General features: G+C 32.7%; 1 protein-coding gene across 3 annotated transcripts in view; it reads left to right on the top strand.

Moving 5' to 3' along the window:
• Positions 1–13561, top strand: part of RPGRIP1L (RPGRIP1 like) — a 123609-nt gene that overhangs the window by 54283 nt on the left and 55765 nt on the right. For 2 of the 3 annotated variants that reach the window (XM_051979855.1, XM_051979854.1), the window contains 6 exons: positions 1916–2033; positions 2592–3044; positions 3878–4029; positions 6350–6719; positions 11479–11669; positions 11778–11852. In XM_051979855.1, the coding sequence (XP_051835815.1) occupies positions 1916–2033; positions 2592–3044; positions 3878–4029; positions 6350–6719; positions 11479–11669; positions 11778–11852 (1359 nt within the window). The remainder of the gene's footprint in view (positions 1–1915; positions 2034–2591; positions 3045–3877; positions 4030–6349; positions 6720–11478; positions 11670–11777; positions 11853–13561) is intronic. The other variant, XM_051979856.1, reaches the window with a different exon arrangement.

The raw sequence follows: 13561 nt of genomic DNA, 5'->3' as shown, positions 1-13561 counted from the left end.
GAGGTACAGAGGAAGAATAGATAAGAAGATTAGAGGAGGAAGGAGGGCTTGGAGTTCTGAAAACCTACTCACATAAGGAATGGATTCATATATAGCACCCTCCAAAATCTAAGGAGAAATAAGGAGGAAAGGACAGCTGGAGAGAAGAAAACAAGAGAGGGATCCCTGGGTAGGAGAATGTTAAGTATAGTTGCCAAATTATGGAGCAAAATTTAATGGAAGAGTCAGCAGGGATAGGAAAGACGTATGTATCTGGGATATGTGTGTATGTGAATTGTGTATGTATGTATATATCTACATGTGTATACATAAATATATCTTAACTGTAGCTTGCTGCTTGCTTGAGGATGTGGGGATGAAAGAGAGATGTGTGTGTATATATCTATATGTGTATATTTACATATGTATATATAAATATATCCTTTCTTAACTATAGCTTGCCTTGGAGCAGTAGGAGGATAAAAGGGGAAAAAAAGAATAAAATACGTAAGGTGCACAGTAGAGAACAAAAGAACAATTTACAAGGAAGTAAAGAAAAGATAGACCCCCCATAAATATAATTTATATATATATATATATATACTTTATTAAATTGGTTATTATTAAATTGTTATATATTTTGAATCCTCCCTGATATTCTGCTGGGTACATGATAATGTTCTCTTTTGTTTTGTATTGCTTTTGTTTTTTCTTTTTACTTATTCTGTTTCTTTAAATAGAATAAATTGGAGGGGGGAGGAGAGAAAAAAAACTTTTAAAAAATCAGTCTCCCACTGTATTTGGTGTTAAATGCAAAGCTTAAGAAGCCTGGTCTCAATTTCTTATGCATTCTTTAATAAGTTGATATGCTTAGAAGCTCCAAAAAAAACTTTCTACTATCTCTTCTGCTGCTTATATTCACCATTTCTTTCTTTTTTTTTTTTTTTTTTTTAGAGGAAAGATTTTTTTTTTTAATTCACACAATTACTGTGTTTATACAAGATACAGCAGGTTTCATATTTGGTAAAGAATGATGTAAAACAAGTCTAAGTTATTATATCTCTAAGAACCAAAATATGCTGATGTTTTACAAAATGATTGGAAAGAAAGGCCTGAAACTAAGTTTTAAAATTATGCAGTGCACTTGAATTTCAATCTTGTTTTTAAGTGAATGGGAAGAATATCTCTCTCCTACCCGCCACCCACCAGCAAAGTTATACTACAATATAATGCAAAAAATCAGATGTACACCCACTTAATCCAAAAATAAAATTTCTTTGCTTATTTTACATCTTTATTCTTGTCTTCCTTTTGTTACTAGTATAGAACTAGACCTTTATAATAGGCATTCACATAGTACAGTTATTATTTCAAAATCATCTAAGTCAAGTGAAAGGTAAATGTGTTTCAGCTGCTGTTAAATGTAATATTCACCATTTCTTGCTCTTAATCTGTTACCATTGTTTATATACAGTTTTCTGGGTGAGAGCAGCTTCTTAGTATCCTAAATTTGTGAGCTAATCACTAATTCCTCACTCCACACAGATACTTTTTTCACCTTTGTGTTCTACATCATTGAGCGTACTGCAAGTCAGACCTTTCAAAAGCATTCAGTTATTATCGTTGCATTTAATGAATGCATTGATTTGTTTATTCTGAGTTGTCTGAACGAAAGACAGCTTGGGATTTTCATTATCATCATTTCTCTTTGGGAGTACAATGGTACTCTGAACTCAAGCAGGGTCCATCAGACCATTTGAAGCAAATAGGCAGCAAATGTGTACATGGGGACATTTCACTGGAAATACAGGTTTATTTGAATTAAGTAAAAGTGAATGAATATTAATTAATTGGAAAGTGTTCTTTGTGGGTGGGAAATGACATCTTGAATTCAAATTGTTCACTTTCTCATCAATAGTATTATCATGCTTTTTAGATGGAAGTTGAAGCAGTAACCCAGAAGTTGGAAAATTTTCAACAAGATTATGACCTAAAAATAAAACAGTATGTTCATCTCCTTGATGTTAGGGCTGCACGCATCCGGAAGTTAGAAGGTATCACATGCATAAAGCAAAATTTTTGATTCAAAGCATTGAGTTCTATAAGCTTATATTTAAAATGAAGGACAAAAGAAAATGTCATCTACATCTGTGTCCAGAGTTCCTTCCTTCTATTATTTTCACTTGTACTCCACATATTCTTTCAAATTTGTTGTGTTTAGTTGATAAATTCACTGATTCCATTCTGTAGTGGGTTAGAAAACCAGATTAACTAAATTATTACAATTTTGTATTCAAGCAAAATGCTTTCAGGAGTAAAGGGCATGGAGTTTTGCTAACTAATATTTTTACTATTCAGAGGCCTTGTTTGTTTGCTGACTCAACCATATTTGAATAATTAAGGTTTTTATATACATGTCCACTAGATAATTGAAATATTTTTGTCTAATGTAGAAGCATGGGATAGAGGCAGAGTTTGAAATTATAGACAAGCATTAAAAGGTACTCTTTTGTTACTGGCCACCACCTTAGAATAGTTTGCCCTTTCATATATCAATACTTAGACAATGTATTTAGAGAATGACTTATTTACTTAATTTTCTGTTGTTGCAGCCCAATTAAAGGATATTGCCTATGGCACCAGGCAGTACATATTTAAGCCAGAAATCATGCCAGATGATCCTGTGGATGAATTTAATGAAGCTGTCCATTTAGAACGAGGAGAGAACCTATTTGAAATCCATATCAGCAAAGTGACCCTTTCATCTGAAGCTATCCAGGCATCAGGAGATCAAGAACCTTCCACTTTCTGTACCTATGCTTTTTATGATTTTGAACTACAAACAACGCCTGTTGTGTCCGGTCTCCATCCAGTGTATAACTTCACATCCCAGTATATAGTCCATGTTAATGATTTCTTTTTGCAGTACATACAGAAAAATGGTATCACACTTGAGGTCCATCAGGCATATAGTACTAATTATGAAACAGTTGCTGCATGCCAATTGAGATTCCATGAGATCCTAGAAAAGAATGGTCGGATTTTTGGTGCTGCAAATTTGATTGGTAAGTCTAGCTATATATCATGTACCTGTCATGTATATTTATACAATGATACTCACATCAATGTCAACTTTCATCAATGGAAACTGCATTTAGATCATTAATCACATATTTTCTGGTTTACCTGAGTTAGCACTCTACATATTTGGCACAGATACCTCTTATAAATACAAATACTATTAATATTGATATGTACTTGGTACTTTAATTGGTGAATATAGCTAAAATATTTATTAACCAGATTGGTATTTTAATACTAAAGATATCTTTAATAAAATAATGTCATATTTAGAATAGCTTGTCTACAGAATATTAGAAATTTTTACTATTAGATTAAATTCTAGACTTTGAAGGGATATTAAGAGATTTAGTCCCCTGTTTCTAAGCAGAACCATTTACAGCAATATATTTGACACATTTCTATACTGTGGTTCTTTTGATGTGTTTATTGTTTTGTGAGTTTTGTTCTATACCTCTCAAGTTCTGTCTGCCTCTTGATTACTACTACAGCAGGAGAAAGAGTAAGAATTTGAATGAGCATATGTGATTATCTCATTCATATTAAAAAAGGATTAAATTATATTTTACATTACAAATTGGCATATGCCAAGCAAAGCTTAGCATGTTTAACATGAGGGTATTCAACATATGGTAAAATTCGTTCTTGTGAGCATAGCTTTTCTGTCTTCATCACTGTTATTTGCATTTCAAACATCATTTGTGCAGAGCATGTATAATTCTGCTCCATATAACATTTATGGTTCTAATATTACTAACACTGGTATCTATCTGTTTTCATTTATAAAAATATTGAAATAGTGGAATTTTTTTTGTAGGAATTAAAGGAGACATTCCACATTATGGTACAATAGAATATTGGGTCCGATTAAGAGTTCCCATGGATCAAGCAATTAGGCTGTATAGAGAACGGGCAAAAGCTTTAGGCTATATAACATCCAATTTTAAGAGACCTGAGCAAATGCATCAGGTAAGCAATTTTTAGAACCTTTTTATGATGCAGGTATTTTTCTAATAGTCTTCCTTTATTATTATTCTTATTCTAGAAGTTTTCAAAAAAGTTTTTTTCTTTTAGCATTCAAATAACCTTGATTAAAAATTATATTTTGTGTATATCTGTTGTCTGTGAAAATGTGTAACAACAACTTGATCATAAGTTATTACTGTTCACAGAAAGTGTCCTCTGGTGCTAACTGTTTGAATTCCAAAATGAACTAGAAGCATTTAATTGTGCTTGCTAAAAATTAGGATGTTTCAGATATAGTGTGCCACAGTGTAGAATTAAGTCAATAGGTCAATAAGTATTTAAGGAGTAAAGAATCAAATAAAAGCAAAAACAGCCCTTGCCTTCTATTAGTAGACATGTTAAGGGGGAAAATAACTTATAAAAAGCTAAAATTGTGCAAGGTACAAGGTACTCTATATACAGAGTACATGGAAAATACTCTGAAAGAAGTTACCAATAAGACTTAAGATCTCCTGCAGAAGGCAGGCCTCAAACGGAGTTTTGAAATATACCAAGGAAATCAAAAAATAGAAATATAGTTCAAAGCAGAGCAGATTCAGGAGGAGGCCAGTACAAAGGCATAGAGAGCAAGAATGTGTAAGCAGGCCAGTATAATCAGATTATAGGATATGTGGAATAGGGCAAAATATATGAAGATTGGAAAGAAAGGAAAGGACCAGGTATGAAGAACTTTAAAGAGCAAAGCAGGTATTAGGGAGCCACTGGAGCTCCTTAAAGAGGAAGGTGTTTTGATCAGACAAATGCTATTTTAAAAAATCACCTTAGCAACTGAATGGAGGGTGCTTTGGAATAGGGAAAAGACTTGAGAGGGACACAAGTTATGAGGTTATTCATACATCAAGGCGAGATGATAAAGAACTGAAGGATTGTGATTTTGTGAATGGAAAGGAGACATTTATAAAGAGTTTATAAATTATTTTTAAGGCAGTACACCTAATAGTAATGTCCATAGAATTATGGTTGTCCTTGGAATTTCTTTATTTTTGTAGCTCAAAAACACCTCACAAAATGACCCTGAGTATTTTATTTATTAGCTGGTCAAGAATTCAGATTGTGTTAATATTTTAAGTTTTAGGTTGTTTGTTGTTTTTAATCTTGAAGCAGAATAAGGGTAATAGTCACTTGATATAGCCTTATGCCTTAAAATAATCAATTAGAATATAAAAATAAATTTTAAAAGAATTACTTAAAAATGAGAAAAAGAAACCCATTTCTACCTTTCAGGTTGAATATTTGTTACTGATAAGTATTTACATCTTTTTTGTGAGTTGAGGGAGGTTCAGATAACAACTTTATCCATTCTTGCTATAAACTAAATTAGAAATGTTAACCTAATATTGTTAAAGATTCTTCTAGGTAGTAGAGGTATAAGAAGCAAATTAGCAAGAAACAAGATGGGTTTTGAGACCCAGTTGCTGGTTCTAGTATTCCTTCTCTGGGAAACTTTTAAAAAGATCTCAGTTCCTCTTCGTAGTTCCTTCTAAGCTATATACAACAGAAAATATCCTTGTGTACACTTTTCTGTTTACCAAATAACTTTAATCATAGGCCCTTTTCTGGAAAGCATCCCTTAGCTTTTTTTACATTTCAAAAAGCCAGATAACCTAGAGGAAGGAAATAGAACTTCTCAAATGAAGTCAGTTTTTAGTGTGACAAATAGAGATCTGGTACCTTGGGAAAGTATTAAAAGGCTCAGATCCTGGAACTATAAAGTGCCAGTTTGTTCTTTCTGTTCTACTTCTACCTTCTGCAAGATGGAGCAAATTAGAGAGGGAAGAAGATAAGGGAAGACTTAGACAAGAAGTAGCTGGAGTTGGGTTTTTTTGTTTGTTTCTTCTACTTTGCTTACTATTTATGCTTACATTGACCATATAACACACTTAATGATTCTGTATATTTTTAAAGATATATATATATCTGTATATGTATGTGTATGTGTGTGTGTGTGTGTGTGTGTGTGTGTGTGTGTGTATCAGATTAACTATTAGAAGCTTTATTTTGCTATTGTAAATTCTCAGTTTATACTCATCCTTCCTAATTTGTTGCATGCCTAGCATGGCCACTTAATGGGATTCCCTATTTACCACTAAAAACATTAAAGACAACATTATTTCTTCCTAAATGTCAGCATCTTATTATTTTAGAAACATCAATTATGAAATTATTCCACATATGTATGTATTAACGATGATTATATTTTGGATTTGACAGCCACTTTCTATTTTAGTTGTATTATGATTTAAATATGTATTTCTCCATTTAGCAGATACCCAAAACTGCTCATCTTGGCCTTACTTCAGATGACAACTTAAATGAACTCCATATCACAATAAAATGCTGTAGCAACTTAAAGTCTGAAGCAACCAAAAGTCACATGCAGCCAAATCCATATGTTGTATACAAGTTCTTTGATTTTGCAGACCATGATACAGCTATCATTCCAAACAGCAATGATCCCCAATTTGATGATCACATGTGCTTCCCAGTGCCAATGAACAAGAACTTGGATAGATACCTCAAGTCAGAGTGTCTGAGTTTCTATGTATTTGATGATAGTGACACCCAGGAGAATACTTACATAGGAAAAGTCGATGTACCACTAATTTCTTTAGCACATGACAGATATATTTCAGGTAAGAATATGATCTCTTTAAAATTATATTTTATTGTTTTTAATCAGTAAAAATCGACCTTCTTTCCCATCTCTAACACCCATTAAAAACAAAAGAAAAATTAAATCCTTTTTGCAAGCATATAAATTCAAGGAAAATAAATTTCTGCATTGACCATGTCAAAAAAAAAATTGTCTCCTTGGTTGTGAGTTCCTCATCTCTATGTCAGGAAGTAGGCAGAATGTTTCATCTTTTATTCCCTGAAATAGTGGATAGTTATCACACTGATCAAAATTCCTAATTCTTTCAAGGTTGTATATATTCACCATGTTGTTGTCATATAAATTGTTCTTGTTCAATTCATTTCATTCTGCATTATTTCATACAAGTTTTCCAAGTTTCTCTGAAGCTATTTAACTCATTATTTCTTATAGTACAATAATATTTCATCATATTTATATATCATAATTTGTGCAGTCATTCCCTAATTTATGGTAATCCCTGCAGATTCCCATTTTTGCCACCTCAAAAAGAACTATAAATATTTTTGTACATTATTTTGTTCTAGTGTGTTTTGCTTAGAAATATTAGTCTGTTAACCTTCTAATTCTGTCATATTCCTTTTCCTCTTTCCCTTTTATTTCCCAATTGAATCAAATTAATTTTTATACCCATATCTATCTATCTATCTATATATATGTATGTATTCCCTTCTTTGGCCAGTTCAGATGATAGATTTGAGTGTCAGCTACTCCCCCATCTTCTCATTTGCATAGATATTTACTTTTGCACTCTGATTATGTGAGATAATTGTCCCAAACTTTCCTTTCCCTGATTTTCCTGATGTATTCTTCATTTCCTAAATTTCTATTCTTTTTTAAAGATGATCAAAACGTAACAGAATTACTCCGTGGCTTCATTTAGATTTTTTTTATGACCCTGATGATTATGGGATTCAAGAGGGAACACATGTATCATCTTCCATATTAGAATTAGTAATTTATCCTTGCTTAGTCCTTTATCATCATTCTATAGTTTTATTTGTCTCTTTTACTTTTTTTTTTGTTTACTTTTTTTTTTGTCTCTTAATCCCTGTATTTGAACTTCAAAATCTCTACATAGAATGTCTTTTCATCAGGAATCTTTGGAAGTTTTCTGTTTGATTAATGGACCATGTTTTTCCATGTAAAGTTATATTCCGTTTTGCCAGGTCAATTCTAATTGGCTGATAGCCTATATCTTTTGCTTTCTGGACTATTATGACTGATTGTCTTGATTTTTTTTAAACTAGGAACTCTGGATTTTCTCAGTAATGTTCTAAAGAAAGTTTCTTTCAGAAGGTAGCCAATGAGTTATTTCTATTTTCCCTTTGCCTTCTGGTTCAAGGGATGTGGGCAGTTTTCCTTTAAGATTTCTTTAAATATGATGTCTAGGCTCTTTTTTTGAGTCATGACATTCAAGTAGTATGATGATTCTTAAATTTTTTTCCTCCTCTATTTTCTAAATCAATAGTTTTTACTGTGAGATACCTTACATTTTCTTCTCTTTTTTTTCAGTCTTCTGTTTTTGTATTAATATTTGTTATTGTCTCATGAAGTTAGTGACTTCTATTTGATCTATTCTAATTTTCAGGAAGCTTATTGTTTAAGGAAGGTTTTCTACCTCTAAATTTCTTTTGCAATTTTTTCTTCCATAACTCTTATTTCTTTTCCATTTTTCCCCTAGTGATTTCATTTTATGGATAAAAAAAATTTTAACTCTTCCTTCATCTTTTCTAGGAGTTTTAGTTGAATTTATGTCCAAACTGTGTATTTTTTTTGAGGCTTTCTTTATAAATGTTAGGACAATATTTTCTTCCAGCTTTATGTCTAAAGCAAGGCTGTTATCGTTATAGCTTTTAATGGTGATTTTTTGTGTTTGCTCATTCTTCCATTTTGCTTCCCAACTTTGGGCTTGATGTTAAACTTGAATTTTGCACACTTCTAGAAGGAAGATGTAGAGCTGATTCCTTTGCTGTTTTCTTAGGGTAATTATGTTATTATTCTAGGATCCGAGGTCCAGTTCTGCCTGGGAAACTAGAAGCTATCACTGCTCTCAAGATAATCAGATCTAGGATCCACTGTTCATCTTGGCTCATATCAGACAATTGGCAATCTCTGCTAGTTCAAAGTGACAGAGCTGAAAGCTTCCTTCCCTTTGGCCTAGGATTCCCACCCTAGTTATTCTTCTTCAGGCTTCAGGTGAGGGTAGAAATTGGACTAGAGATCCTGCTCTATTTCTGGTAGAGATGACTTATGAACTGGAATTTTTACCCCAGAATGCCATCCCTGGAGACAAATCTCTTCCTTAATCCATCCTGGACCTATGACCCAAAACTAAGAAATGGTAAACAAAGATGCCAGTTAGCAATTATTCTTACATCCTGAACCCAAGGATCCAGTATGAGTCAGGATCTTTGCCCTAGTCCACAATACTTCTGAACATTCACTTTATAATTCATCTTCTTCTGATGAGACCCTGGTCTCTATATCCACATACCTCTCTGTCTCCCTATAATGGTCTTCTCTTAAAAAACAATATACTGTGAGTTTTTCTTGCATTACCTGATCAAGCTTCAGTCTGGTGTTTTCTAGATCTGTTTGAAGAAGTTGGGGAAGGGGGAAGCTTGCTATATTGATTCCTATGATTTTGCCATCTTGGCGCCATCCTTAAAAATATAATCTTAAAAAAACAGACCTTTTAAATGCTGTCATACTACTTAAAATTAAAGAATGAGGTAAGTACTTTTAAAAAAAAAACCTTATTTTAGGATTTAGGAAACTAAGATTCAGGGGGTTATTTGAATATATGATTTTCTTATAGTTTAGTGATTCAATCCTGTCCAACTATATGTGAGCCCATGGAATTTTGTCAGTTGGTTTTTCTTGACAAAGATACTAATGTTGCCATTGTATGGATAAGGAACTGAGGCAAATAGGGATTATTACTTGCTCAGGATAATACAACTAGCAAGTATCTGAAGCTGATTTTGAACTCAGATCTTCCCAGTGCTCCTTCCACTGTACCATCCATCTATCTATCTGTCTTGTATATGTGTGTGTATGTGTGTGTAAAAACTTATATCCTTAGAGAATTCTAATTTCCTAAGTCATTAATCTTCTTTGTTATTCTGAAAGTTAGACTAGGAAAGATTATAATGCCTTTTTGAAATGAACAGAAAAAAAAACTATATTGTTATTTCAAATCAATTCTTTAAAAAAATTTCCAATCCATACTTTTTTTTTTTTTTTTTTTTTTTTTTTTTTTTTTTTTTTTTAGGTAAGTGGGGATTAAATGACTTGCCAAAGTCACACAGCTAGAAGTGTATAGAATCTGAGTCCAGTTTTGAACTCAGGTCCTCCTAAATTCAGGATTGGTGCTCTATCCACTGTACCATTTAGCTGCCCCACCCCCCAGTCCATATATTTGAATAGCAAATTCAGAACATTTTAAAATGACAACTGCTTGAAATATGCTTAAAATGTTTACAACAGCCTGTTAGATATTGGCAAGAACTGGAAATTGAGGGGATGCCCATCATTTGGGAAATGGATGAATAAGTTATAAAATGTTATTCTTCTATAAGAAATAATGAGCAGGCTGATTTCAGAAAAATCTGGAAAGACTTCCATGAAATGATGAGTTCCATGAACTCATGAGCCGAATCAAAAGAACATTATAAGCAGGAACGAGAAGATTATGCAATGATCAGTTGTGGTAGACTTGACTTTTCCCAGAATGAAGTGATTCTAGGCAATTCCAATAGACTTGGGATGGAAAAATGGCATCTGCAGCCAGAGAGAAAACTCTGGAGATTGAATATGGATCATAGTATTGTATTTTTATCTTTGTTTTTTTTCTTTCTTGTGGCTTGGGTTTTTTTTTTCCCCCTTTGGGTCTGATTTTTCTTGTATAACAAGACAAATATAGAAATACATTTAAAAGACCTATATCACACTGCTTGCTGTCCTGGGGAGGGGAAAGGGAAGAGCAGAAGGAGAAAAATTTAAAACACAAGGTCTTACAGAGATGAATATTGAAAGATAGCTTTGCATTTGTTTGGAAAAATAAAATTGAAAAAAATTTAAAAGAGATATCTGTTGCTTAACTCACAAATTGTGCAGTTCTAAAAAGTTTTTGGATTTTATTAAATTTTATATCCAAACTTACAAGTTTGGTGTGTTGTCATTTTTACTTTATTTCTTTTGAATACTGTTTCTCTTGTAGAGCTGAAAATTGAATTAGACAAACCATAGAGCAAATGCATTAATATTATCTTTATTGGAGAAATGTTTTAACATTTTCTCAGACAGTGCAAGCTATTTTAAAAGTTGATAGTCATTTCATTTATTTTTCTTAAAAGAAAACTATATGAAAGGCCGTAAATTAAAATGTTGGTGATAAAATGACAGCAGACCTTGGAGAAAGCTCATTTCTAGGGTTATCTTTGAATATAAATTCAGCAAATTAAAATATTTATATATTAACTTCACTCTCTTTGAATTGAGATTTTCTTTCAAAGTCCTTAACTTCAAAAAGAGATCTATGTGAAGCCTGAACCCATTACTGATTCTTTTGTCTTTACTTTACTTTCTAAATAATTTGAGTTGGAAGTTGAAGTCATGCTTCAAGAGAACAAGAAAAAAAATTTTTTAAAGATCCATACTTTAATTTTTTGCATTATCAAAGTTTTAAGCTATCAAGAATATATAAAAATTAAACTAATTTTGTAATTTGACAGGAATATTCGAGTTAACAGATCATAAGAAACATCATACAGGAACCATTGAAGTTGTATTGAAATGGAAATTCACTTACCTTCCTCCAACTGCATCAGCAGTATCTGAGGATCTAATGAAAGTTATTAAAAAAGAAGAATCAGAACCTGATAAAAGGTTGCACAAAGCATCCACTGTTACTACACCAGTTGTAGTAAGTAATTGGCTTTTAAAGCTTGCTTTAAAATTTAAAATACTTTGAAACAAAAATTTTAATTTGATATTTATTGCTCTCAGCTTAATATTTGTTGGTTTATCATAGGCTCCAATACCTAAACCGAGAAAGCGTACTCTCCCAACAGACAAGAAAGTCTCTTTTGTGGATATCACACATTCTGTGAGTAACAAGAATCCTGGATAATATATATATATAAGAACCTTTTCAAAGAAATTCTCTACATTATGTCTTATATGACTTAGAAGAAAACTAGGTACCCTATTCACTGATATAAGATGTGTATTTTTTTCCCTGAACTCAGTTTTTAAATTTTCAGTCTTAGATATTTCAAATATATATATTTCAAATATGTATTTCAAAATGTGACTTCATCATTGTATGTTCTTTCTCCATCGATATGAATCATAGCTATTCTGCAACCTAGTATGCAATTGACATGCATTATTATCACCAGAGAAATTTGTCACCCAGTGGTTAGCATTCTGCTTTTAAGCCTTTTTGAACTTAGTTAAGTTGTTCGGTAGTATGGCCCACTCAAGATCTTTCCACCCTAAAACCTGATAGAGCGAATGCTATCTATCTGTAGTGGCATAAGTTTAAGAAATTAGTGTTATCTCTAATTCAATTGAGATATTGAGGTTGGATTTCAATGGAAAGTGCAATTTATTTCAAGTCAATCAATAGTCAGTAAGCATGTAAGTGTCTTCTCTGTGCCAGGCACCATGTTAAATCTGAGGATCAAAAAGAGGCAAAAGACAGTCCCTGCCCTAGTCTAGTAGACTAGTAGAGGAAACAAAAAGCAAACAATATATACAAATAAGCTATATGCAAGAGAAATAGGAAATAATTTAAAGAAGGAAAGTCCTTAAATTAAGCAAAATAAGAGAAGGCTTCCTGTAGATTACAGGACTTGAAGGAAGCCATGAAAGCCAGTACATAGATATGAAGAAGGAGAGCATTTCAGACTTGGGCAAACAGCCAATGAAAATGCCTATAATCAAAAGATTGTGTCTCATTCAATGAACTGCCAAAAGAGTCTGGAGTCACTGGATAGAAGAATGCATATGGAAGAGTATACTGCAAGAAGATTGAAAAGGGAGGAGGAGGTTAAGATATGAAGGGCTTTAAATGCCAAATAGAGGATTTTGTGCTTGCTCTATTTGGCAACAGAAGTCACTGCAATTATTGAGTAGAAGAGTGACATAATCAGACCTATGCTTTAGGAAAATCATTTTACTGATGGAATAGAGAAAATAGTTTGAAGTAGGAGAGATTTGAGGCAGACTCACTACCCCATCAAGCTACTTTTGTAGTCCAGGTGTGACATGATGAGGGTCTGCACCAAAGAGGTGAGAATATCGTCAACAAACAGATATTGCAAAAGTGAAATCAATGGTTGTCACTTCTTCATGTGAGACTAGAGTAAAGGAGAAGATAGTAGCAGAAAGCATCTAAAAGTAGAAGGTGTTCACAGTGAATGTGCTCAGTTTTTTCTGTAAAATATAAGACAAGGTTCTTAACTGAGAAGGTGGGATAAGGGAACCATGAAAGGTTTGAGGAGAAGTAAAAAGATTTAGAACAGTCATTGCAGACAGTGGGATAGAGTTGATAAAGAAGGTAGAGTAAGATTGTCTAGGAGTAATGAGGATCCAGTTGAGATTGTGTAACATAAATCTGCAGTAGACATAGAATGGTTTGGTGATTTTTTTCCTATCTTTATTCCACAGAATATTTATGATAGTGAAGGCAGTAGATGGTGGAAATAATTCAAGGCTGAAACATGGAATTAAAAATTTTATGATAAGGGGACTAAGGATTAAAAAGGAAAAGACAGTATCAGGTTGAACTGGATCACCAGTGAGGCAAGA

The sequence above is a fragment of the Antechinus flavipes genome, chromosome 2, assembly GCF_016432865.1.
Source record: "Antechinus flavipes isolate AdamAnt ecotype Samford, QLD, Australia chromosome 2, AdamAnt_v2, whole genome shotgun sequence".
Lineage (NCBI taxonomy): Eukaryota > Metazoa > Chordata > Mammalia > Dasyuromorphia > Dasyuridae > Antechinus > Antechinus flavipes.
Note: the sequence above shows the minus strand (reverse complement) of the source record. Positions and strands in the feature narration are given on the sequence as shown.